The following is a 27,435-nucleotide window of genomic DNA, read 5'->3' as shown; positions in this document are numbered from 1 at the left end:
GGTCACCAGCCAATCACAGGGCACATATAAACAAACAACCATTCACACTCACATTCATACCTATGGACAATTTGGAGTCGCCGATTAACCTAGCATGTTTTTGGAATGTGGGAGGAAACCGGAGTACCCGGAGAAAACCCACGCATGCATGGGGAGAACATGCAAACTCCACACAGAGATGGCCGAAGGTGGAATCGAACCCCGGTCTCCCAGCTGTGAGGTCTGTGCACACACAATAATAATAATAATAATAATAAATTTTATTTAAAAGCGCCTTTCAGGACACCCAAGGTCGCTGTACAGAAGATAAAAAACACCAATATAAACTACAAGATAAAAGTGCTAAGACGTGCAGAGGGAACAGTGAGATGGAGGGACGCGGAAGATCTGAGGGAACGGGATGGCTTGAGAATGTGGATGAGGTCAGAGAGGTAAGGGGGGGGGCAAGGTTATGGATGGACTTGTAGGTGAACAGAACACGATTAATGGAGCGCAGATGGAAGTAAGCTGACCTACAATAAATCACATAGAAAGCTTTCTAGATCTTCCAGAATCTGCACCTACTCCAGCAGTATTTCCATGGATTTCTAAAAAAAATGGTCTGTTTTAATTTATTCCTCCAGGCACACTTATCTTGTACGGCTTGGACCCAGACGTACCCATATAAGGAAGTCTGGCTCACTGTGACATCAAATGATCTGAAACCGAGCGTTCAGAGCCATCGTAAACTTCTTCCAGGGCTCACTTCCAAATGAGTAAAACCTCATTGTCTGAATTTTTGGCATCATTTAACACGAGAATACAACATTCTAACTACATTTATAGGTCAGAAAAGTGGAAAAAGCACAATAGGTGTAAACCTTTAAATCTAAGCGGACATGTTTTACTACTGAATGCTATTGATTGCACCTCTAAGCATATGCAAATTAGACATCAGTATTCTCCTGTATAAATCTATAAAGTCAATACTGTAAATTAAAAATGTATGATTAGGCCTTCAAGTGGCAGACATTTTTGAGCGTTGGGGCTACAATTCATTCAGATGTTTTTTTTCAGAATGGTGTTGGATTGTTGGATGAGCAATAGGCCAGCGGGGGCAAAAAAAAAAAAGTCCTTTTTCAAACAATAATGTGTGACACAGCTGTTATCCTCTGTACTAGTATCGCCTTGAGCCGTGTCTCTGAATAGACAGAAAAAAATATATATTTCCAAGAATAGATTCCACAGGATGTGCATTTTGGCACTGACTGATTGTTGTGGTCTGAAATTTCACTGTGGCGCGTTTGGAAGGGTCTCAAACCGCAGGGACCCCGAGCAGGATACTGGCAGAGAGGAAGTCAGTGAAACGGGATATGTATTGGTCAGCTCTTTCTTAACCTGAAGGTTACATCTGTGCTACATTGTTTCTCTGTGCTTTCTCTTCCTCTTCAAAATGGGCTGACTCGTCTTGGGCTGTTTGTTTTTGAGGTGTCGTATCGGGTTTGTTTTGTTACATGCATCCTCTTCCTTCCCACCTCTCGAAATCCCAAGTTTGCATATTTCACACTTTGCAATGGCAAGGTTTTGGTTATCCACTTTAAATTAGTCGCGCATTCAGCTTCAAGCACACCAATAGTGTGTCAAGCAAAGTGATGTCATGCCGTACATCTTGCTGTTTCTGCGCATTCAGCTTCAAGCGCACCAATAGTGTGTCAAGCAACGTGATGTCACGCCGTACACCTTGCTGTTTCTGCGCATTCAGCTTCAAGCGCACCAATAGTGTGTCAAGTAAAGTGATGTCATGCCGTACACCTTGCTGTTTCTGCGCATCCAGCTTCAAGCGCACCAATAGTGTGTCAAGCAAAGTGATGTCATGCCGTACACCTTGCTGTTTCTACGCATTCAGCTTCAAGCACACCAATAGTGTGTCAAGCAAAGTAAAGTGATGTCATGCCGTACATCTTGCTGTTTCTGCGCATTCAGCTTCAAGCGCACCAATAGTGTGTCAAGCAAAGTGATGTCATGCCGTACACCTTGCTGTTTCTGCGCATCCAGCTTCAAGCGCACCAATAGTGTGTCAAGCAAAGTGATGTCATGCCGTACACCTTGCTGTTTCTGCGCATTCAGCTTCAAGCACACCAATAGTGTGTCAAGCAAAGTGATGTCATGCCGTACACCTTGCTGTTTCTGCGCATTCAGCTTCAAGCGCACCAATAGTGTGTCAAGCAAAGTGATGTCATGCCGTACACCTTGCTGTTTCTGCGCATTCAGCTTCAAGCGCACCAATAGTGTGTCAAGCAAAGTGATGTCATGCCGTACACCTTGCTGTTTCTGCGCATTCAGCTTCAAGCGCACCAATAGTGTGTCAAGCAAAGTGATGTCACGCCGTACACCTTGCTGTTTCTGCGCATTCAGCTTCAAGCGCACCAAAAGTGTGTCCAGCAAAGTGACGTCATGCCGTACACCTTGCTGTTTCGGTGCGGTATGGAGTGAAGAGGTCTCACTCTGCACCACCGACTATAGATCTGATAAAAAGTAATGAGAATAAATCTACATTATTACCCCAAACTTTGGAACATCGCTACTGCATTCATCTCATGGCATTGAAACAGGAGTTCAGAACATTTATAGAGCTTACAGTAATAACACTTCCAGTATATCAGATATCTCCCCACTACTGATGGCATCCTAGCCCTTTGTTTATTACCCCACTGTGGAGAGATGTTGTCAGGGTGTGTGTCAGCGTCGGGATGAGTCTGGACTGACAAGCTGTGGCTCGTTAAAGTCGCCATCACACACGAGGTCAAGACAACAGCAACTGTTCATGCAACCCTGTGTGGTGTGTGTATTTGGAAAATACCAAGTGCTAATTAGTTGTTTTATTTTTAGCATTTAATATTACTAGCCATTGCGTGGATGAACTCTTGGATACATTTTGGAAAAACACCATGCACATGGGAATGATTCATATGGGATTAATGCATGGAGTGCAATGTTTTGTGGGTGGGTGGATGGCTGGCTAGCTTTAGGGAAGCAGGTCGCCAATGTTGTTGCAGTAGCTCTCAGGCTCTGGATGAATTGATAAGCATAATTTCAAGTTGAAATGCGCCCAATAAACTGTGCAACTTGTTTCATGTTTTCTATTCTAATTCTGCCATTACCTTTGAGCAAATTGACTGAAAAGTGACATGTGTAGTTTGCTTTTTTTGGGGGTAACCTTCTCCATTTTCCAAGGTCTGACTCATGTTGCCCAAGCCAAAATCCCGCAAGGTCAAACAGTAACATCCAGTGCCAACCCCAGGCTGAGTGGCGCCTGTCGCTCTGACCTCTGTACTTCTTTTTCTCTCCTCTTGTGTTACGGTGATGAGAGAGAGACAAGACAGACAATGTATCCGTTTTTTGGTTTATCTCAGCTTCCCGTCTTCAGTCTCCTCCAACCAACTGGGAACCTAAATATCTTAAATGGGGCAGAGAGAGAAATCTCTGTCACTTCTGCCCATCAAGTAGAAACGATAAGCCGTATCATGTCCTTCTGTTACTCCTCTATGGAGCCTTATTCAGCATTTAGCTCCAGAGGGCCCTGGGGTGCCACTGCTCAGGCTTATCTTGGCAAAAAAAAAACAGCGGCCTTGGTTATTCTTCTTATTTCCGAGGGTCATCAGAGTCTCACATTTGCTTAAGAGGATTGCAATGTGGTCAAGTGATGTATAATAGCTAATCCCCTAGCTAAGACAGAAGTGGAATTATGTTAATAAGTGAAGCAACTTAATTACGCTATTTACCAAAACCAGGGGTCTCAAACTCAATTTACTTGGGGGCCACTGGAGCTAGGGTCTGGGCGAGGCTGGGCCGCATCAGGTTTTCCAAAAAAAACAACAAAAAATGCATTTATTAAAAACAGAAAAATGAATAAACTTTGCTTTTCTACAAGAAAAGCTTTGATAAAACATTCCACTGTTCTCAAATATCTTAATTTGTATTCTTCTACACAAAATAAGATGGTAAATAAATAAACAAATCAAGAATAAAGAAAATCAATCAATCTGTAATAAATAAATATAATAATAATAATAAAACGCCAAATAATAAAAACTTAAGAAACCACATATAGTTGGTGGGTAGACAAATTATTTTTTTCAGATTAAAATGAACAAAGCATTATTAGAGCCCTGTAGACATGACAAAACACGACTATAATCACATTTATACTCTTTTTATTTACAACATATTGCGCAACTGCAGGGTCTCGAGACACATGCTAACTCGCAAACTAGAGAGCTAGCGACCTAAACGGTAGCCTTCAAGTTATTTCCTTTAAACTTAAATAGCCAAAAACTTACCACTTCCACACAGATAGGGAGGATAACTATTAACAGTTATTTAACCTTTAACATGAACATTAAAACGTAATAATTTTTTCTGGGTACATGATACCATACAGCATCCATATCAAACTTGCGCGGGCCGCACTAACATTAAACTTTCATATGAAGGCGGGGGCCTCAAACTAGTGTCCTGCAGGCCACATTTGGCCCGCGGGCCGTGTGTTTGAGACCCCTGACCAAACCAGTGAATTGTGTGTGCACAGGTGCAGCCGATCTAGAAAATCCTCTCGCATCATATGCTCATTTTATCCTTTAAACACATTTTCCCACCAACTCATGGGTAATGGTTTCTATGCTTTATTGTGCGCTGGGTGTCACCCTTCCTTGTGTGTCAAGGTGACACAGGGGTATCGTCTGCTGTCTCCAGACAACACCGGTGTCACATCATTGTCGGCTTAAAGAAATCCTGTTTACTCCTGGTACTGTTTAGTATTTGTGCCTCTCACCTTAGTTGTAAGAAAAAGAAGAAAAACATGTTTTGCAACACTCAGAGCATTGCGGATTATCTTGATTATCAAAGTGCTTAAAACATTTATGGTCAGCTTTTTTTTCCCCATGTGACCAGATATGTGTATGAATGTGCACTAACTGCTGTGTGTTTACATGTAAACACAACATCAGCCTGTACTACACATGAGGCAAAGAGTCCATGTGTGGTAAACAACCAGTCACTGTAATGGTGTTTGGGTTAAAAACACAGCTTCAACATCATCAACTAATCAACTTGCATCATCTTCGCCCCTTTTTTTTTTCTTTTTAATTGGTTCACACCTTCCGCTCATCTTCAAGCTTGGTTTCCTGTTTCTTTGCAGCTCATTTGCCATGTCTAAGGCGGCGGTAAAGAAGCAGCACTGGCGTTCCAAGATGCAGGACACCTTTGTACCGTTGACAGGCTCATCTGGCGAGCTTGGCGTCGCCATTGGAGGAGGAGCAGACTATGGAGAGTTTCCTTTTGTCACCGCCGCCCCCGGGGATGGACTCACGGTCGGTGATATCATCCTGGAGATTGGTGGAACACCTGTACTGGGCATGACTTTAGGAGATGTACGCGGTGTCCTCAACTCTTGCCCCCATCCTGTCCGCATCAAAACAGTATCACCAGGTATGACTCAGCAAACGGTCAAGTCAGGCTTTTGTTCAAGCCAAACGTATACTGACAGTCAATAGAAACTTTGAGGTAGAAATGTATGTGTATTTTTACTTCTTGGAGGGTTGTAATTCTACTTTATGGATTTATGTTGACTAAGTACTCGGGTAGTTGAGATCATGATGAGTTGCACATGGGTTGGTGGACCAAATACACAATATTCAGTGGGTATAATTTGGCATAATGGTTTTGGAGGCCTGTATAAAAGCCCAAAAAAGGCCAGCATTGTTAGTCCAGTGAACGGCATCATGAGATGTCTACTCCCAACCTATAACCAGAAACCTGCAAGAACGGCACAACACGACAATAGACCGCATCCAGGGCGAGAGATTGACAACTCCCGACCGGGATCGCTACATCCTATTGCAACACCGTTTTTGCCGTGCCAGTCCGATAGCACGAGAAACACCTGCCAGGAACAACAGCCGCATCAGCGGACCTGGTACTAACTTTGTCTTGCGTATGCTTTGTGTTTCTGTATGCTAATATCCTGAAACATGATTGACATGAGGAAAATCAACTTTAGGCCTTCAAAATAATGGTCTCAAAGTTTATATTGACTGTCATTGTATAATACAGCATACTGCATTTCTCTGTTTTCTAGCAATGCATTTAGGCTGGATTTACACTACATGTGATCCAGATTGGTTTGTCGTTGTTTCTCATGTATCCCTGTTTGGGATAAACATCATGCTAGTATGACCATAAATAATCAGATCATCAATAAAAAATGTGGAGAAAAATCTAAATTAGGCTTGGATGTGCATAGAGCATTAAATATGGGAACAGTTGAATACAGTAGGTCTAGGCCAGGGGTCTCAAACTCAATTTACCTGGGGGCCACTGGAGCTAGGGTTTGGGCAAGGCTGGGCCGCATCAGGTTTCCCCCCCCCAAAAAACGCATTTATTAAAAACAGAAAAATACACAAACTTTTTCAGTGCTTTGGTTCCGATTTTCTACAATAAAAGCTCTGATAAAACATTCCACTGTTCTCAAATATCTTAATTTTTATTTTTCTGCACAAAATAAGACAAATCAAGAATAAAGAAAATCAATCAATCAGTAATAAATAAATATAATAATAATAATAAAACGGCAAATAATAAAAACTTAAGAAACCACATATAGTTGGTGGGTAGACAAATGATTTTTTTCAGATTAAAATGAACAAAGCATTATTAGAGCCCTGTAGACATGACAAAACACGACTATAGTCACATTTATACTTTTTTTATTTACAACATATTGCGCAACTGCAGGGTCTTGAGACACATGCTAACTCGCAAACTCGAGAGCTAGCGACCTAAACGGTAGCCTTCAATTTATTTCCTTTAAACTTAAATAGCCAAAAACTTACCACTTCCACACGGATAGGGAGGATAACTATTAACAGTTATTTAACCTTTAACATGAACATTAATCAAACGTAATCATTTTTACTGGGTACATGATACCATACAGCATCCATATCAAACTTGCGCGGGGCCGCACTAACATTAAACTTTCATATCAAGGCGGGGGCCTCAAACTAGTGTCCGGCGGGCCACATTTTTGAGACCGCATGTTTGAGACCCATGGTCTAGGCCAAACTAAACGGTATAATATTGTCACCTCTGTTTCTGTGATGTACGGTAGTTGTTTACCTGCATTTAAGTTGTGTGCATGCATGTTACAGTGAAGAAAATAAGTATTTGAACACCCTGCTATTTTGCTATTTCTCCCACTTAGAAATCATGGAGGGGTCTGAAATTTTCATCGTAGGTGCATGTCCACTGTGAGAGAGATAAACTAAAAAGAAAAATCCAGAAATCACAATGCATGATTTTTTAACAATTTATTTGTGTGATACAGCTGCTAATAAGTATTTGAACACCTGAGAAAATGAATGTTAATATTTGGTACAGTAGCCTTTGTTTGCTATTACAGAGGTCAAACGTTTCCTGTAGTTTTTCACCAGGTTTGCACACACTGCAGGAGGGATCTTGGCCCACTCCTCCACACAGATCTTCTCTAGATCAGTCAGGTTTCTGGGCTGTCGCTGAGAAACACGGAGTTTGAGCTCCCTCCAAAGATTTTCGATTGGGTTCAGGTCTGGACACTGGCTGGGCCATGCTAGAACCTTGATATGCTTCTTACGGAGCCACTCCTTGGTTTTCCTGGCTGTGTGCTTCGGGTCGTTGTCGTGTTGGAAGACCCAGCCACGACCCATCTTCAATGCTCTGACAGAGGGAAGGAGGTTGTTCCCCAAAATCTCACAATACACGGCCCCAGTCATCCTCTCTTTAATGCAGTGCACTCGTCCTGTCCCATGTGCAGAAAAACACCCCCAAAGCATGATGCTACCACCCCCATGCTTCACAGTAGGGATGGTGTTCTTCGGATTGTACTCTTCATTCTTCTTCCTCCAAACACGCTTATTGGAATTATGACCAAAAAGTTCTATTTTGGTCTCATCTGACCATAAAACTTTCTCCCATGACTCCTCTGTATCATCCAAATGGTCATATGCAAACTTAAGACGGGCCTTGACATGTGCTGGTTTAAGCAGGGGAACCTTTCGTGCCATGCATGATTTCACATCATGACGTCTTAGTGTATTACCTACAGTAACCTTGGAAACGGTGGTCCCAGCTCTTTTCAGGTCATTGACCAAGTCCTGTCGTGTAGTTCTGGGCTGATTCCTCACCTTTCTTAGAATCATTGAGACCCCACGAGGTGATATCTTGCATGGGGCTCCACTCCGATTGAGATTGACCGTCATGTTTAGCTTCTTCCATTTTCTAATGATAGCTCCAACAGTGGACCTTTTTTCACCAAGCTGCTTGGTAATTGCTCCGTAGCCCTTTCCAGCCTTGTGGAGGTGTACAATTTTGTCTCTGGTGTCTTTGGACAGCTCTTTGGTCTTCGCCATGTTACAAGTTAAAGTCTTACTGATTGTATGGGGTGGACAGGTGTCTTTATGCAGCTAACGACCTCAAACAGGTGCATCTGATTCAGGATGATACATGGAGTGCAGGTGGACTTCTAATGGGCAGACTAACAGGTCTTTCAGGGTCAGAATTCTAGATGATACACAGGTGTTCAAATACTTATTTGCAGCTGTATCACACAAATAAATTGTTAAAAAATCATGCATTGTGATTTCTGGATTTTTCTTTTTAGTTTATCTCTCTCACAGTGGACATGCACCTACGATGAAAATTTCAGACCCCTCCATGATTTCTAAGTGGGAGAAATAGCAAAATAGCAGGGTGTTCAAATACTTATTTTCTTCACTGTATTTTAGGTGTTGATAGAACGTCAGCACAGCGGTATTAGCAGTAGTGCCGCCAGGAATTCTGGGCCACATGAAAAACAATCACATTAGACACCCACTCCCCATGCGGCTGTTGCTACCACATCTATTTGACTAACCCCCCCCTAAACACCCCCTGAATGTATCTCAATTTCCCATGGTAGATGTCATGTTGTGGCAGCAATTCCCCACAATTCCCCCCCGACTTTTCAATGAATTGATCGTTATGGCCATCGCTAAGATAGATACTCCAACTTAATCAACTATGGATGATAAATCAGAATCGGGCATGAGAAGCCTGCAGTGTAAATCCAGCCTGAGTTTTTCAATGCCCTGTCCTGCTACTGAAGCTTTACTTACTTCCTGTTGTTTGTCTTTTGCTTCATTGCACTTGCTTCATAAGACTACACTCTGGTGTCCAATCTGTCATTCATAATAATGTTGCTCAAAACACCACAGATCCCCTTTCAATCACCTCCGCTTTGACTCTCACAAAGCAAATTTGCTGCCCGTAGCATTCTTATGTTGATCTGCACTCGTCAATTCATACGTGAAAAAAGTACATCAAGGCGATCTCGGCGGCGTGTGTGTAGGAGGTCAGAATTTAATGACACATGACAAGCGTGTGGTCATATAGTTGTCCGTCAATCTGCCGGGGACCTTGATGCTAAAAACACGGGGCACAGGTAACGGATGTCTTGGTTGGTTCAGAGCAAAGTAATATGTGAGTCGTGTGTCACCTGACCACGAATCCCCATGGCCTTGCCTCCTTGATTGATAGCTGATTTGGCCAAGGGAGTGTAACTGGGGACCTTTGCTCCCCCGTCTGCTGAATCCATATCATTTCTGAAGCCTTCCTCTTCAGAATGACTGCATGTTGCCTTGACAGTGATAGATGAGCTAATGCACCAGGTCACACAGTACAACGCCTCCTTTTCCTTACGTGTCAACGCTTTCTGTTCAAGCCTTGAAATACTCAACGTAGTGACAACACACGACAACGCTTTACACATCATGGAGCAAATAGTCCTTATGTTAATCCTAATTGACCTGAGCTTCCATAAGCGAATTCAGAATAACATTTCTTAACAACCCATAATTATTTGCCTGTGTCAATTTGTTGTATGGGCTGCACGGTGGTCGAGTGGTTAGTGCGCAGACCTTACAGCTAGGAGACCAGGGTTCAATTCCACCCTTGCCCATCTCTGTGTGGGCTTTCTTCGGGTACTCCGGTTTCCTCCCACATTCCAAAAACATTCTAGGTTAATTGGAGACTCCAAATTGTCCATAGGTATGAATGTGAGTGTGAATGGTTGTTTGTCTATATGTGCCCTGTGATTGGCTGGCCACCAGTCCAGGGTGTCCCCCGCCTCTCGCCCGAAGACAGCTGGGATAGGCTCCAGGATAAGCGGTAAATGGTGAAATGGCTGCACGGTGCACGAGTGGTTAGCGTGCAGGCCTCACAACTAGGAGACCTGAGTTCAATTCCACCCTCGGCCATCTCTGTGTGGGTTTTCTCTGGGTACTCCGGTTTCCTCCCACATTCCAAAAACATGCTAGGTTAATTGGAGACTCCAAATTGTCCATAGGTATGAATGTGAGTGTGAATGGTTGTTTGTCTATATGTGCCCTGTGATTGGCAGTCCAGGGTGTACCCCGCCTCTCGCCCAAAGACAGTTGGGATAGGCTCCAGCACCCCTGCGACCCTCGTGAGGAAAAGCGGTAGAAAATGAATGAATGAATGAATTTGTTGTATTTCGGGGGAATATAAAAAGGGTTCTCTGTAGTAGAAGTAGAACTAGTTTGCACTATATTTGCACTATAATTTGCTTTTGTGTACATCTATGAGCATTTAACCCAGCTTCTTTACCCACAAACAATAATAATAACTACAGCGGCTATAATACATAATAGTTAGACATCTTTTATGGCGTTATTAGTATCATCCTTTTATGAGAAACTGATAATATATGCACAACGTTTTTAATGACTGTATATAGATAATGGAACCCATTATTGTTGAACTGAAATTCCTGCAAAATGAAGAAATATATGGACATTATACGTTATGACAGGGGCTCGTAAAGAGTGGTATAACACAGAGAATTTATGGTCCGGGAGCCAAATGTGAGTCTCAGACATTTTTTTTTAACTCACTTGTTTTTGCTGATATTTTCAAGTAAAACATTGCAGAAATACAACATTATCATTCATTTTAATCCATCCATCCATCCATTTTCAACCGCAGTGCGGGTGGCCAGAGCCGATGCCAGCTGTCCTTCCAATATTTTCCAGGTCAGACACCAAAACTTGATTATTACCAGATAATGCGGTTGCCTACCTGGGTTATTGAGAGGTCAAGAAGTAATCAAATAGTCGGCTACCTATAGTTCTGCAGAGCCGACCCTTACGATGAGGAAGATGGTATTAATAGTAAGAAGTATTTTATTTATTACAGGTTGGCTTCAGTTATTCAGTTAAAAAAAGAATACATCTGAGACTTATTCCATCCATCCATTTTCTGTACTGCTTATCATCACAAGGGGGTGCTAGAGTCTATCCCAGCTGTCTTGGGGTGAGAGGCGAGGTACACCCTGGACTGGTGGCCAGCCAATCACAGGGCACATATAGACAAACAACCATTCACACTCACATTCATACCTATGGACAATTTGGAGTCCTAGCATGTTTTTGGAAAGTGAGAGGAACTCCACGAACGCACGGTGAGAACATGCAAACTCCAGAGTCAAACCAGAGTCTCCTAGCTGTGTGGCCTGCACACTAACCACTCACTCACCGTGCAGCCCCGGAGACTTATTACAGTAAAGTCTCGTTATATTGATATCGGTTATATCGATAGTACTGCTTATTACGATACTATTTTCATTTCCCAGCAAATTTCTAGTCTTTTATGATATAATTAGTTCCGGTTATTACGATAATCCGGTTACTACGATGCCCTTTTCATCTCCCGCCAGCCAATTTGGTCTGCTTATATCGATACAAAAGCAGCTTAAAGCTGAATCAATATTTGCTTAAGGATTTCAATACCACCATTAGCGAAATCTGTAAATGGCGTATTGTTTGATTTTTGACTAACACCGTTTCGTCTTTTCCACCGACGGACGGTTATCTATCCATCCATCCATCCATCCATCCATTCACCCATCTAATCTAAATTGTTGGACTTGCATAAAAATACACATTTAGTTGTATTTAATGTTCAAAAATACATAGCTCTGTGTGGCTTTCATGGCTCCCTTAGCAAAACCGATTCCCGAGCCCTAGGAATAAGACACTAAATGCTTTAGATAAACAACAAACAAGCATATTTTGCTCCTTAATTTCTGCCATATCCAGCTGCAGTATGCAGATGACTTTCTACACGACTAAACTTCTTACCACTCTGACATTTCTTTTAATAGCCCAATGAATTCAGTCTGCCTCCTATGAGAGCAGACGGCTGGGTGGCAGCCTGCAGGGAAGCGTTGTCAGAGGTGGTCGTCTGTCAAGAGTGACAGGCCGGAGATGTGCTCAGTCCATCAATAACAGCAAGCAGCCTGTCAACAGAGCCTGTAAAGCACTTGAGATGATATTAAGAGATCAGAGAGATGAAAGCGAGCTCAGGTGATTGCCGCTACCTCCCCTGGAGAAATCCTCGATTTTTAGTCTGATGCCGTTAACTTCAGGAGATTGTTTTTATGTACCAGGGAGTTGGAGAAATGTAGTATGTGATCCTCGGGTGCAATGCAAGTTGATATAAATAGGCGGCGTTAAAAGATTTCAATGAATTTCCATCTCATCTGTCTTCAGATTCGATGAGACGCAAACAAATCCTATCTTAAACACGCATGTCATCACTCTCGTTGTGCCTCCCGAGCTTATTCTTTACGTGTGTCCGTCTTGTCCTGCCTCCTCTCCATTCCATGCTTGTTTTCTTTGCCCTTCCCTCAGGTGCCACATTGTGCAAGGATCTTAGGTTGTATCTGAGTAAGTGCTTCACGCCCGGCTCAGTGGACAGCCAACTTCAGCAGGTCATCCGAGAGAACCTTTACCTCCGTGCTGTACCTTGTAAGTCCGCTTTTATGCTGCTAATCCTGCATTTGCATCTCTTAATGCACATTCGGTTTTGTTTTGTGTTTCTTTGTCAAGAGATTGAAATTGTCTCAAAACAACTATGCTTCTTTTTTTCCACCTGTGTGTCCCACAATGTGCCGCCTCTACTTGCTACCCTCTAAAATTTCCACCGGCAATGTGGTAATCATTGTGGTAATATTTACTGTACACAAAAAAATGACACTGAAATATTTGTTTCTATTAAATAGACTGTATAAAACTGGCTTATATTAAAAAAATATAAAAACAGCAAACATATTTTACCAATGCTGGTTTTAAGGAACATGTAATTTGATTGTGGGGCAGTCTCACGACTAAATAAAAGCCACCACGACTTCAAAACATTTTTTTTTTCAAACTTGAAAACAATATTAAGTAATATATTGTATATGACATATATAGATTATTATTTACGCACATACTGACCACAATTAGTAAGTATATTTTGTGTGTGATTGCTAAGTTTTCAATATCATTTCACATTACGGCATCTTTGTTTACACACTTGCTAGCTTGCTAGCTTGCTAGCTTGTTTTTGTCCCACGGTCGGGCTACAAGTGATTCACATTCAGTGGTCTGGTGCCACTTAACAATCTTGCTTTCTTGTTATCGTAATACTACTGGCTTGCCTTTAAAACACTATTTAAAAAAAAAAACACTAGTCTTAAGCTGTTGTGATGCTATCACACGGGTCTCCAAAAGGTAGCTTGTATGCTAGCAGTAGCTCACCAGCTGATGTTGAGTAGTTCACCAAAGAATATTTGTTTCTTCTTTTTGTATTTTTACAATTTGTACTTTACAATTTAATGTTTACACTTAAAAAAAAAAAACTTTGCCCATCATTCACAATCATTTTCTGTGCATTGTAGCACGAGAAAACTAGTTATATGAGCTAGCTAACAATGGACTTCATGGGAAATACGTATTTTGACGCTATAACCCTCACAAAAAAAAGTCTTTGATTTACATACCTGACTTGTAATCACTAACATGAAAAACAATTTTTATCTGGCGGACTAACATGACGCCTAGCTTAGCGCTCCTCTTGCAAAGACTCAACAAGATGCTTGTTTGGTGTCAGAATTTTTTTACCTGAGGACTGGAGCACACGTCGTGTGCTGGAAGACACAGCCATCCCAATGAGAGCGGGCATCGTAAGTGTTCTCGCTGTTGTTGTTGTTGTTGTTGACAGAACTAGCATAAGTATGTGTATCAGTGCACCTAGAAAAGAAGTTTCGGTAATGATAGATACTGCAACTATTACATGTTATCATTAGTGTATGTGGTAATTCAGTTTATCAAACAATGCAACGTTTTTTTTAGAGAGCTTCATAGTCGAAATAGGTGTATCCCAATGACGTGCATTGTTAGCTAGGTCACATTAACTCATTTTCTTTTGTTATAATGCACAGAAAAGGGAAAGAGTTCCCCTTTTAACGGCTTTTGCGATCAGCAACTTTTGTAGATTTATTAAGTACATCCATACATACAAAAGCAGTTTCAAATACATTTTCAGTCATGTTGTTATGAATGTCTGTACATATAGTACATACATATATACAAGAGGGCAGGATATAATGCTTAGTCAGGTTCAGGAGCAACCGGTTTTTCTCAGTTTTCAATTAGAAATAGTCCTCTAAAAACAAAGCCTCAATCTCCTATCTAGTAAGTACAGTACTGACTGGTAAATATGTCATTTTTTGTGTCAACAAAAACAAAAACTTAATTCTAATGATGCCAAAACAGTCTTGTTTTTTCGTTACACTTGGTTTATTCCCATTTCTGTTTAGGGCCCCCCGAGACAGAGGTTATGCATGCAGTTTAATTTTGATGCTCATAAATGAAATCATGTACAATGGCAGCCAAAGGCAGCTAGTTGTAGTACATCTGTTGCTATCTTAATCCCCTCTAATGTATGACATCACTGAGGACGGCCAGGGGATATAGCAGACTGGTTGGGTTTTATCTGATTTTTTTTTTTTCTCATTTAGCTTGCCAACCTGCACCTGTTTTTTTTCTCTCCTGTTTAGGTGGACAAGACAGACCAGCTAGTGTCTTAGTTGTCTTAACCTTTCTGTGACAGTACGGAGTATTTGCTAATCCCCCGCGCTACGACAGGAACTAGGTCATGTGTAGCAAGTCAGCCACACAATGCATCATCTCCGCTGCCTGTCTTCGTCATGCACTATGTACACACAGCTATTTTACAACATATTAGAAAAGACCGCATAAAGGCGCCCCAGCTGGGCCCACCTCCCCATGCTGACCCTTCACCTCAGAACGCTTTCCTTTAGTGACGAGGCAGGCTCAGCCCCCGAGTGTGTAATCCTCTGATCTGTTGAGATGACACTGTAAGATTCTGTTGTTGTCATGCTGATAACACGCACACATGCTCCACTGATCCCGGGACAGCTTGGGAACTATCAGAGTGCTCATAAGGAAGTAGAATTTGCTTTGTTTTTTTTTCTTGACGACGCTGCTGGGCGTGATGCACTGACGAGGATTCATCACTGGATAAATGTGGCCCCCTTCAGGACCTTATGTATGTTCCTCCACTTTTATTTTTATTATACTCACTAGTGTTTTAAAACAGAAGCGTCTTCAAAGGATCTGTTTTTTTTTAAACTGGTTTTGTACCTTTTGTGCTATTTAAAGAGCATCTCATTTCCTGAAAGCTTGTCATGAGACAACGTTTTGTGATGTCAAAGCTGCCATCGTTACAAAGCCTCTGTGGACTGGAGACGGCTGTGCGTAAAAATGGAAATGAATGAAGCAAAGGCATGGTACACGATCAATAATCCAGAAGCGGAATGAAATTAAAAGCAAATGTCTAAGGATGGGGCCGTGTGTGCTCATATTGATGGCCGCTCGGTGACAGGGTACAACAAAAAGCTTTCTTTTCAGTAGGGGGCTTATTTGAACCTTATTGGTTATTTCCTTCACATGACTTTGTCTTGTGCTTCTCAGACCTTGTATAACCCTCACAGTAGCGTTTTTTTTTTTTTTTTTTTTACATGTGCCCTCGGCTGATTCAGAAGCAAAGTCATCGTTTCAAGGCCTTCAGCGTCTCCCTCTTCCCATAAAAGACTTCTCTAATTGCAGCCAGAGATAAGAATCATCATCATTTAGTTATTTTGGTATGCTGGCTGTGTCGTGAGAGAGAGAGAGAGAGAGAGAGCGAGCGAGAGAGCGAGTGTCTGTGGCCTTTTCAACATCATTAGCAGTTTGTGTGCCGTGATCTTGACAGACAGCTTTGTCTGGATGTTGATACGGATGTTTGTTTAATTACCTCCTCAATCTCTATCCGACTCCGGTCCCAGGGGGGGGGGGTTCTGTGGGTTGAGGCCCCCCTACAGGGTCAGTGAAGGGACGAGGAAGATGTCAATAATCCATTCTGCGAAACCCTTGCCACACACCTTGGGCACTGACATGTCATCTATATCTCTTAGGAGGCCGCGTAGATAATGATTACCAACATGGCGCCGTATCAGCTGGCGACATTCTGTTTGGCCGGAGGGGAGGAGCAGAATTACTCACATGTCAAATGTCATCATGGGAGCTGATGTCGGGTCTTAAAGCAGAAGGACAGAAACCTCCGATTTCCTAAATTATTTAAAAGACGACGGCACACGTGGATGTTATTTTTCACGAGCAGAAAACAACCTTGCTGCACTGTGCGGGTAACAAGCTAAAAGATAAGTTAGAACGTGAACATTATAATTACTGTAGCTACATTATCAGCAGGTGGATCAGACGGTGTTAATAAGCCTGAAGGACAGAGACAGATTGAGATTGCTTTGTGTTGCGTCTCTTTTCCTTCCCCCAATAACTCCCTTCCTGATTTCTGACTTCTCCTTGAGCGGGACCTCTGTTACACATGCTGAACGAAATGCAGCATGAAAATGTCTCTTTTTCTTTATGTAGCAAAGGTGTCAAACCCGTTTTCATTTTTCATTTTTTTGCACGGTGAAAAGTGGTTAGTGTGCAGGCCACACAGCTTGGAGACCCGGGTTCGATTCCCTGCTCTGGCATCTCTGTGTGGTTTGCAGTTTGCATGTTCTCCCCGTGCGTGCATTCCAAAAACATGCTAGGTTAATTGGCGACTCCAAATTGTCCATAGGTATGAATGTGAGTGTGAATGGTTGTTTGTCTATATGTGCCCTGTGATTGGCTGCCGCCTCTCACCCAAAGACAGCTGGGATAGGCTCCAGCATACCCGTGACCCTAGTGAGGATAAGTGGTATAGAAAATGGATGGAGGGATACAGTATGAACAGTATTAGAGCTGTCTAGCCATGAAAGTATTTAATTGTGATGAATCATATTTTTTGTCCATAGTTAACTCGTAATTAATCACAGATAGAAGGTTTTATCTTTAATAATATCTCATATGAAGAGTGGTAATGTTACTTAGGATGTAAATCCCTTTGTGCTACATGGTTTGATACGCAACTCCCGATAACGACATCAAATTTTCAGTAAAGGTATATCAATTTTGGAAATTTTGGCCATTATTATAATATGGGTTATATATATATATATATATATATATAGATATGTATGTATGTATGTATGTATGTATATATGTATGTGCATGTATGTATATGTATGTATGTATGTATGTATGTATTTTATGTATATATTTTATGTATATATATATATAATACATTAAAAAAACAGTTTTTGCATGAGAGGCGTTCATTTGATTGGTTAAGCTTAAGTGTTAAACCCTCTCATGCCTTCTCTCCTCCCTATTTGCCACTTGCGCAGTTGGGAGGGATGCAGGCGTGGGTGCGCCAGACTCCGATGCTCACGAAAATTAAAAAGTGCACTGGCCACACCCCATTGGTGCAGGGCAGGTGCGCTAACGGAAATTAGAGCCCTTTATTCCCAAGCTTTCGCTGGCCACATAAAAACATTTGGTGGGCCACATCTGGCCCCAGACCTTGAGTTTGATACATGTGCTCTATAGGGATATTCTATCAATGTACAATGTACCAATGTACTCATAGTGATTAAAACATGGTTGGAAATGACCAGAATTTTTTACCATATAATTATGGTCCATAAAAATCCTGAAAAATACAGTCTGTAGACAGATTAGGGACTTTATGTGCAACAGTTCTTGCTAGCATATAAAAATAGCATACTTAGTACAGTAAGTGAAGGTCAGATTGATGATGATCACTAATGTCCGTGTGTCTTTTTGTGTTCACCAAGCAATTTGTGTGTATGTGTTGCTAAGTTCATTTCCTGCATGTGTCATTGCCATCCATGCTCCAGGGACTCGGGTACATTCATCATTTTTATAGGCTACCTGGGTGTGACTGGGGGCGCCGGCAGCCCAGTTCTAACATCATGTGCTACCCACTAGGAGAACAAGGCAGGGTGATTTTGTCTTTGGAGACTTTTTTTTATTATCAGATTTATAATTATATTGTCAAGAAATGTGGTGAAATTGTTTTTTTTTTTTGGGGGGGGGGGGGTCCCAGTGAACCTGTAATGATGTGGTACCGTTGTTTCCTTGCTCTTTTGCAGGCCAAGGTCAATGTGAATCAATTATAATGACAGATCATTGTTCATCCCAGTACTCCATCTTTGCAATGGCAATAGAAAGACTTTCATAGTATGCCTCATTAATATTTCATTTAATTCGTATTGATCTGCCCATAATAAAACAGCCTTGGTAAAATGCTTGCTTCATCGTGCTACCTTGCTTTTCACTTGGTAGTGCAATAAATTAGGTCCCCTATGATTACTTTTCTGATCAAAGATCAGTCAGTTCATGCAGACTGGACTAACCGTAGCAACAAAAGCAATTTGTTTCTATATTTAATTTATGAGTGGATTCACGTATGTAACCTATACACTCCATTTGCCGGCTGTGAGCGTTAGCCTTCGTGGGTAACAAATATTGTCATCCTGACTATTTATAGCTTGCTGAATTGCTTTTTTTGTTTAAACACAGAGCTCTGAAACTAATGGTGATTTATGACCCCCCGATAAAAGCAAACAGCCTTGATTAATTGACATATCATCCACTTAAGAGCTTACAGCGTCTCTAGCCTTGTTGCTTTGATGTACGACTCCATATTACCAAGTGGTTTTTCCTTTTCCCAGGTACAACCAGACAGCCCAGAGTCGGAGAAATATCTGGAACAGATTATAACTTTGTCTCCATTGAGGAGTTTTTTTCTCTGGAGGAGTCAGGAGCACTGTTGGAGAGTGGGAAGTTTAAAGGTACAACTTATCTTGTTGAACACAGCATGTTTTTAATAGGTAGTCTAATCTTATGTACAGTTGCACACAAAATGATTCCTCACTCATTGTAAATTCACTCGTGCTCTAAACTTGCAGCAGTAAGTTGAAGTAAACATGGAAATGGAAGAGATTGTATAGTTTATTTTCATTTATAGAGTCAGGTTTATATCCCAGCTGGAACATTTCTGTGTGGCGTTTGCATGCAGGTTTTCTCCGAGAAATCCAGCTTCTTCCAAAAATATGAATATTTTGTTAATTGGAAAGTCTAAATTGTGCATAAGTGTGAATGTCAGCATACATGGTAGTTTGTTTATTTTGCTCCGTGATTGACTGGTGACCTGGGTGTTCCCCGCCTGTCCCCCCAAAGTCGAAGTCCAGCTTACCTGTGACCATAGTGAGGACAAGCGGTACAGAAAATGAATGAATGAGAAAAAACAAATCATTCTACAACAACGTGACAGAATGTACCATTTTATTAATTGTTTTACATTTGTATATATTTTTTAAATACAAATAATCAAATAAAAGGGTATAGATATATAAAATGGTAAAATGGTATAACCCGTGTTACTGAACAATTACTGACACAATGTAGAATACAGTGCTACATTCACAATTAAGAGTGCTTTATTTGCCTTATATTTGTATTTTAGTTAATGTAGTGACTTATTTTAGCCATTTTTATGCTTGAAAATAAATGCTAAATTTAAAAACTAACCAAAATACTGACCAAAAGACTCTTTAATGCCAGAAAATACAGATAATTATACTGTATATGTACATTGGTACCTTGTTTTTGTGTGGTTAATGTGTTCCTGACCCGACCTACTTTCTTAGGTAGTTCATACAAAACCTGTTCACGGCTTTCTAAATGCAATTTTTAACATTATTAGAGCCTTCTAGACATGAATTAACCCCCTTTAGTCACTTTTACACTCATATTACTGAATATAGTAGACATAATAAGTGTAAATAAGTCATAAATAACACTTGTGATTATGTGTGTTGCTATAAATGTGTTCCCCTTGGGAGCAGAGTGAGGGGCGGACAGGAAATGTGACGTTAAGACTTCAGTTTCAATAATAGTCCGTGTTTATATTGGTCTTTATTTGGAATTATTTTGCCTTCAATTTGTATTTTTGTTAATTTAGCCATTTTTAGGCTTGAAAATGCTTAATTTAGCAAATGTTACATTAGCTTAATTATGCATGTTTTGACTAATAATAGGCCCTATTTCTCACAAAACAGCATGACTTATTAATTCAGCTATTTTTGAACAACCGTAATAGCGTGAAGCTGTGAAATTTGAACCGCATGGTAACGAGGAACAAATATATATAAGAATATATGATCGACTTTAACAAAATAATGCTGAGCTAGGCTAATCTGCACTAGCTTTACACAGTATTTAGCATATACTGCACCATGAGAAAGCAAAAAAATGCTACATTATTATTTTTTTCCAGTTACAACCGAGATTATACTATACATTACATATAAGAAAAACATTTAGCTTAAAAGGAATCTATCAATACACAGGTCCCATTTCTAGTTAGGGTCAGAATGCTATGTCTGATTAAAATGGCTGCATGCATTAGCGTCCATAATTTATGAGAGTTTAATGGGAGTCCTCCTTACCTGCCTCACATGTTGCATTACCAGACGTATTACTACAAGGAGTTTTTCTTTCTGAGCTGAAACACTGTATATATATATATATATAGTGAATATCTGCTAATTCAGTTTCCTGTCATTGGAGAACATTATTTTCAATGCACGCACATGACGCCCAATCACATCTCATCTTTCTCCGTCTCAGGGAATTACTACGGCACGCCTCGACCCGTTCACATCAGCCCGGAGAGCCCCCCCATCACCTACCAGGAACACCGCAACCTGCTCAGAAACTTCCGCACGCGCAGCAAGTCCCTCAACAACCTGGAGAAGGCTGCGGTGGAAGTGGAGAATGGCGAGGACGACCTGGGCTTCTCAGGTGAGTAGCATCCTGTCTGCTCTCAATGATATGGTAATGGTAATGGTAATGGTAATGGTAATGGTAATGGTAATGGTAATGGTTTTATTTCATTTGAACATGCATCAGATTACAATTGAATGCATCACATAATCAGTTCCCAGTTCCACATGTCCAAAAGGAGTAGGAAGAAGAAAAGCTTATTAAATCCTACCCCTCCATCTGGTACTTTTACGATCAGTACATTTACATTTGTTCACTTCCTGCTTTCCATAATACAAAGTTTTAATAAAAAGTTTTTTTTTTCAATAATGCACCTCATCCTTGTATTTTGCAAACATTATATTTATATATATTTTATAAATAAATATATATATATATATATATATATATATATATATATAATTTTTTTTTTAAATTTATTTATTTATTTTTTTTGAAATAAGGAGTTAGTATGTTCTCTGTAGGCGGCATTATGAATTACCCTTACTGACCTTTTTTGCAGTACATTTAGCAAGTGAAGATTGCTTTTATAGTTATTAGCCCATATTTCCACACAATAAGTAAGATATGGTAGAACCAGAGAGCAATAAAGAGTGTGGAGTGATTTCTGATTGAGAACAAGAATGAAATGAATTAATCATTAGTATGTTCTTCTAAACTAGAGCTGCAACAATTTATCAAATTATCAATGGTTAATCAATTAACCCAATTAATCGTCAACTATTTTGGTAATCTATTCTTTTTTTTATGCCGCTTATCCTTACTTGGGTGGCGGGTATGCTGGAGCCTTAATGTCCTAAAAGCTGTCTTCATGTGTGATAGAGTTCTAAAAAGTCACCCCCTCGGCTTCTGCTGAGTCATCTTCTTGAATTATACTGTGTAAGATGGTGGGTGGGTTAGTGTTGACCTGCATCCAACATCTCTCCCATCCACCTTGGAGCTCACGATTAAAGGACATCTTCAAGGATAATTAGGCCAAACAAAAAAAAATCCATGCTATTCAGTGTGTGCTACACATGCACAGTCACACACCTTGTCTCCTGAGAGGGAGGGGGGATGGGGGGGGGGGCAAAAGCAACAGAAATGCTGACCTCAGCTCTTTTAACCCACCGCAGACATGCTAGCATCAGGTTATTACTGTCCTTTTCAGCATGGGCTGCATCTGTTTAAACGACATGTCACCTTTTTTTCCTCATTTTCAACACATCTTCCTTACAGGAGGACATCGCTCGCCCAGTTGGCGGCGGGCGTCGAGCGTCCTGGAAAATGGAATCATCTGCAATATGGGTGGAGCCAGAGGGAGAGGGGTGTTGCCGGATCACTGGGAGCAGGCGTTCAGCGATCCTGGAGAGTGTCACTACAAAGAGTGAGTACTTGGATTTGACTTGGAAATGTAGCACTGCTTATCCTGATGAGGGGGTGCTGGAGCCTATCCCAGCTGTCTTCAGGCGAGAGGCGGGGTACAACCTGGACTGGTGGCCAGCCAATCACAGGGCACATATAGACAATTTGGAGTGGCCAATTAACCTAACATGCGTACTAGAGGAAAACCCACGTACAGGGAGAGGTGGAATCGAACTCGGGTCTACATGCAAACCGCATGCATCCGGAAATGCAGCATTCATTAATTCATTCATTTTCTACCGCTTATCCTCACAAGGGTCGCGGGGGCGTGCTGGAGCCTATCCCAGCTGTCTTCGGGCGAGAGGCACGAAGGACTGGTGGCCAGCCAATCACAGGGCACATATAGACAAACAACCATTCACACTCACATTCATACCTATGGACAATTTAGAGTCGCCAATTAACCTAGCATGTTTTTGGAATGTGGGAGGAAACCGGAGTACCCGGAGAGAACATGTAAACTCCACACAGACATGAATTGCCAGGAATTGAACTCGGGTCTCCTAGCTGTGAGGCCTGTGCGCTAACCGCTCATCCACCGTGCAGCCCATGTTTGACATTCATTCATTCATTCATTCTCTAACACTTTTCCTCACGAGGGTCGCGGAGGGTGCTGGAGCCTATCCCAACTGTCTTGCATGTATTAGCTGCATTCAAGTATTAACAGTATGTATATTTATATGTGTTGGGTGCTGGAGCCTATCCCAGCTGTCTTTGGGCGAGAGGCGGGGTACACCCTGGACTGGTGGCCAGCCAATCACAGGGCACATATAGACAAACAACCATTCACACTCATACCTATGGATTGGAGTCACCAATTAACCTAGCATGTTTTTGGAATGTGGGAGGAAACCGGAGTACCCGGAGAAAACCCACACATGCACGGGGAGATGGCCGAGGGTGGAATTGAACAAGGGTCTCCTAGCTGTGAGGCCTGTTTGCCAACCACTTGTCCACCGTGTAGCCCAAATTAATAACAATTAAAAAAAAGCAATGGATTACCATATGAGTCAATCATGCAACATTTGAAATAGTCTGTTCCAGTGTCAAACTGTATAATAATAATACATCTTCATTCACTGCACTTTGCAATGCTCAAGTCACAATCTTACACTTCTTTTTTCAACTTCTTTTTTGTCTCCAAAAGCCACAAGAGGACCAGCTGGCAGGGTCCTCGGGCTCCAAGCAGGGAGTCGATCTACAAAAACGAATGTGAGCCTCTTTGTTTCTTTCATTTTTTTTATTTTTTTTATTTGCTCATCTTCCTTCTAGATGTTATTGTCGGGACATTGGTGGCACATGTAACGGCTGAACAAGCCCCCAAATGATGTTACATATTTGTCAAGTACGGAAATAACAGCCACAGCCAGCTGGTTGAAGTCAAATGAGATGGAATGAGCTTTTGGCTGAAACGAGACAAGTAAGTGATTAAGGCCTTAAAGCTAGGCACGGCTGGCACAATGCCAAGCTTGTGAGCCCAGGCTGGCGGGGGCGGTTGGGGGGGGGGTCGACACATGCGTGTCATGTGACTGTCAATGTTATTTCATGAGCTGATCACATGATTTGCTGCAAAAAGAACAAGTGCATGCTCTGGTTTGTTGTAAAGTGACTGGCATCATTCCTGTTAGGCAGTTGCGTTACCTCCTTGCAGCCAGCAGGCGGTGCTAAAGTTCTCTTCGTTAGAAAACTACTGTACAATACTGAATGTGTACTTAAAATAAAGTTTAATATTCATTTAGCTTTTAATGTCGTGGTTCAGTTTGTGTGCATGTTAACTTAATATAGTGGTAAAGTATTTTTTTGGGAAGGACCATCTGCCATGTTTTGACTTTCTCTCCTCTCTCACTCCTAAAACCTGTCAGCCCACCATTAAGTTGTCCAAACACACACAACTGAAACCGTTTCCCTGCTCTTTAACTCCAGTGCTGGCCCGGCAGTAATCCTTTCAATCCTACCACTTTTACTGGACACTTTTATGACTTCCCACGGAGGGACACAACCACACTATCTCATGTTCCTTTTTTTCCTGTTGTTGGATATTTTTCCAGGGTTCACAGAGCACCCAGAGGATCTTCGAGGTTTTCTTGTGGACACGCATTTGATCAAGGGCTCCAGAGGCTTTGGCTTCAATATTGTTGGAGGCAGCAAGCCAAGAGAGTTCCTGCAGGTCTACAGCGTCACGTCAAGCGGACCTTCGGCACTCAAGACAGGTGACAGTACACACAGCAGTCATTTTATTTGGTACAGTTGTGTAGATTACTGCACTGCATCACAGGTGATGCTTTCAGTGCCATCTCAGTGTGGAGTTTGCATGTTCTCCCCGTGCATGCGTGGGTTTTCTCCGGGTACTCCGGTTTCCTCCCACATTCCAAAAACATGCTAGGTTAATTGGCGACTCCAAATTGTCCATAGGTATGAATGTGAGTGTGAATGGTTGTTTATCTCTATGTGCCCTGTGATTGGCTGGCCACCAGCCCAGACAGCTGGGAGAGGCTCCAGCACCACCCTCGTGAGGAAAAGCGGTAAAAAATGAATGAATGAATAAAACCAACAATAATAAACATATTGTTAAATGATACTTATCTGACCGTATAAATATATTGCCCAGTCAATAAGACCAACATACAGTACGTGACATAACAGCGTTCCTTCTCAGTCTAAACTCGCCGGGATTATACTGAAAATTCCCGATTCCCTCCATCAACCGTATATCATAATCAGTCGTTAATCCCTCGGTCTTGCACACTGTAATCTCCCTATCATATTACATGCGTATACAGCAGCTACACGTGCAGCTCACGGATGTAAACACACAAGCAGGCTACTATCACCGCTATCACCGTACTTCATATCGGTTAACAGGTTGGTTTTCAGGGATTAGCCATTAGGATTAATCCACACCTGCACAGAATACAAAAGGCGTTGAGCATGAAAGAAATCAAACTGACGCCAAATTATCCATAGGTATGAATGTGAGTGTGAATGGTTGTTTGTCTATATGTGCCCTGTGATTGGCTGGCGACAGTGAATGAAGATGTATTATTATTACCCAGTTTGACACTGGAACAGACTATTTCAAATGTTGTATGATTGACACATATGGTAATCCATTGCTTTTTATTATTAATTATTATTAATTTGGGCTGCACGGTGGAGGAGTGTTTAGCAAACAGGCCTCACAGCTAGGAGACCCTAGTTCAATTCCACCCTCGGCCATCTCCCCTTGCATGTGTGGGTTTTCTCCGGGTACTCCGGTTTCCTCCCACATTCCAAAAACATGCTAGGTTAATTGGCGACTCCAAATTGTCCATAGGTATGAATGTGAGTGTGAATGGTTGTTTGTATATATGTGCCCTGTGATTGGCTGGCCACCAGTCCAGGGTGTGAAGACAGCTGGGATAGGCTCCAGCACCCTCGTGAGGATAAGCGGTAGAAAATGAATGAATGAATGAATATTGCCAAAATCAACACAGTACTAATAATGTATGTACTTCTGTACTTTAAACAGCGGACATCCTGGTGTACATCAATGACATTTGTGTGTTGGGAGTGTCCCACAAGGAGGTAGTAGAGATGCTCAAGTCAGTACCAGTGGGCCACAGTGTACACATTGCAGTCAGAAGAGGGTACCCCTTGCTATACAACCACGACGGGTGTCTCAAGCAGCCCCCACAGACACAGTTACCGGACAGTGAGGACCCCACCCTATTACCTACCACCTTCCAGCCCCAGTCTCTTCACCAAATACCTCGCCGCTCAACACCCCAGAGCCATCACTTTAACGGATTCCACGGTGATTACATGGAGCCCGGCGTGATCCTTGACGCGAATGGAAACGCCACTTCATTAGCCAGCAGGCGGTCCTCATTCAGACGCTCCAGTTTAAGTCATACTGCCTCTCCGCCCCTTACACGCCCACCTCGTTCCATGAGAAGTTTTGCCCGACTCCAGTCACTTGACCCAACACTGGCAAGCCAGAGTGACAGTGAAGTGGTCTCTGCGATTGGTTCACACAGGTAAAACTAAAAAAGCACTTAACAACATATCAGTATGAGTGTTTTTATATGTTTATTAATCTCATGTAGTGCTTATGGGGAAAAACATCTAAATTTATGTTGAAATTATAGACATACAGCTCATACTGAGATGATTAAAACGATTAAAACCATGTGAACATATCAGCAAAAAAAAGTATTACATACAGTAAGAGAACGTTTTTTTTTATAGATTTATAATGATTTATAATGATTAGATTTATAATGATATTTTTAAACAATGTATTAAAACAATACAACTAAACTGTGTATCTAACAATGTAATAATTATTTATTAAAGGGGACCTATTAGGCTCATTTTACGACCCTTTGTATTGAGTTGTGGACTCCGATAGAGCAGCTACACACAATAACCCGCACTTAAACTTTCTAGATCTTCCAGAATCTGTACTTATTTCAACTGTATTTCTTTGGATTTGTGCTTCTTGCCAAAACAATCTGTTTTAATTCATTCCACCAATGGCCCGCCTATGGGCATGCCCACCTTGCTGTGATTGGTCGCACTCCTAAACTACTTCCTGACTTCTGCGCTCAACACGTTCTAATTTAGCGGGTATAGGAGTTGATAATAAATGAATAATTAGAGCTAATTGAAGTGTTTAGGAGCTACTGGTAGTTTAAGGTTTTTTATTTATTTTTATTTTTTTTAAATAATGCACCTTGTACCATACAAATTTATTATATTTAAATGTATTTATATTCAAATTTATTATATAACAAATTTATTTATGAAATACCTAAATGTTGTCTCTCAAATAATCCCAAATATTTACAGTAATATATTTTCCTGTGATGTAATTTCTAACGGAATACATGTT

General features: G+C 41.4%; 1 protein-coding gene across 5 annotated transcripts in view; it reads left to right on the top strand.

Moving 5' to 3' along the window:
- Positions 1-27,435, top strand: part of magixb (MAGI family member, X-linked b) — a 46,051-nt gene that overhangs the window by 7,233 nt on the left and 11,383 nt on the right. For 3 of the 5 annotated variants that reach the window (XM_058051630.2, XM_058051628.2, XM_058051632.2), the window contains exons 2-9: positions 5,177-5,466; positions 12,762-12,878; positions 19,043-19,162; positions 21,003-21,176; positions 22,377-22,524; positions 23,710-23,774; positions 24,611-24,772; positions 26,071-26,578. In XM_058051630.2, the coding sequence (XP_057907613.2) occupies positions 5,187-5,466; positions 12,762-12,878; positions 19,043-19,162; positions 21,003-21,176; positions 22,377-22,524; positions 23,710-23,774; positions 24,611-24,772; positions 26,071-26,578 (1,574 nt within the window). In that variant the 5' untranslated portion in view covers positions 5,177-5,186. Of the gene's footprint in view, positions 1-5,176; positions 5,467-12,761; positions 12,879-15,113; positions 15,466-19,042; positions 19,163-21,002; positions 21,177-22,376; positions 22,525-23,709; positions 23,775-24,610; positions 24,773-26,070; positions 26,579-27,435 lie in introns of those variants that run through there. The other 2 variants (XM_058051631.2, XM_078796595.1) reach the window with 2 other exon arrangements.

This window comes from Doryrhamphus excisus, linkage group LG15 (assembly GCF_037039965.1).
Source record: "Doryrhamphus excisus strain RoL-2023G ecotype Guam linkage group LG15, RoL_Dexc_Guam_v1.1, whole genome shotgun sequence".
NCBI lineage: Eukaryota > Metazoa > Chordata > Actinopteri > Syngnathiformes > Syngnathidae > Doryrhamphus > Doryrhamphus excisus.
Note: the sequence above shows the minus strand (reverse complement) of the source record. Positions and strands in the feature narration are given on the sequence as shown.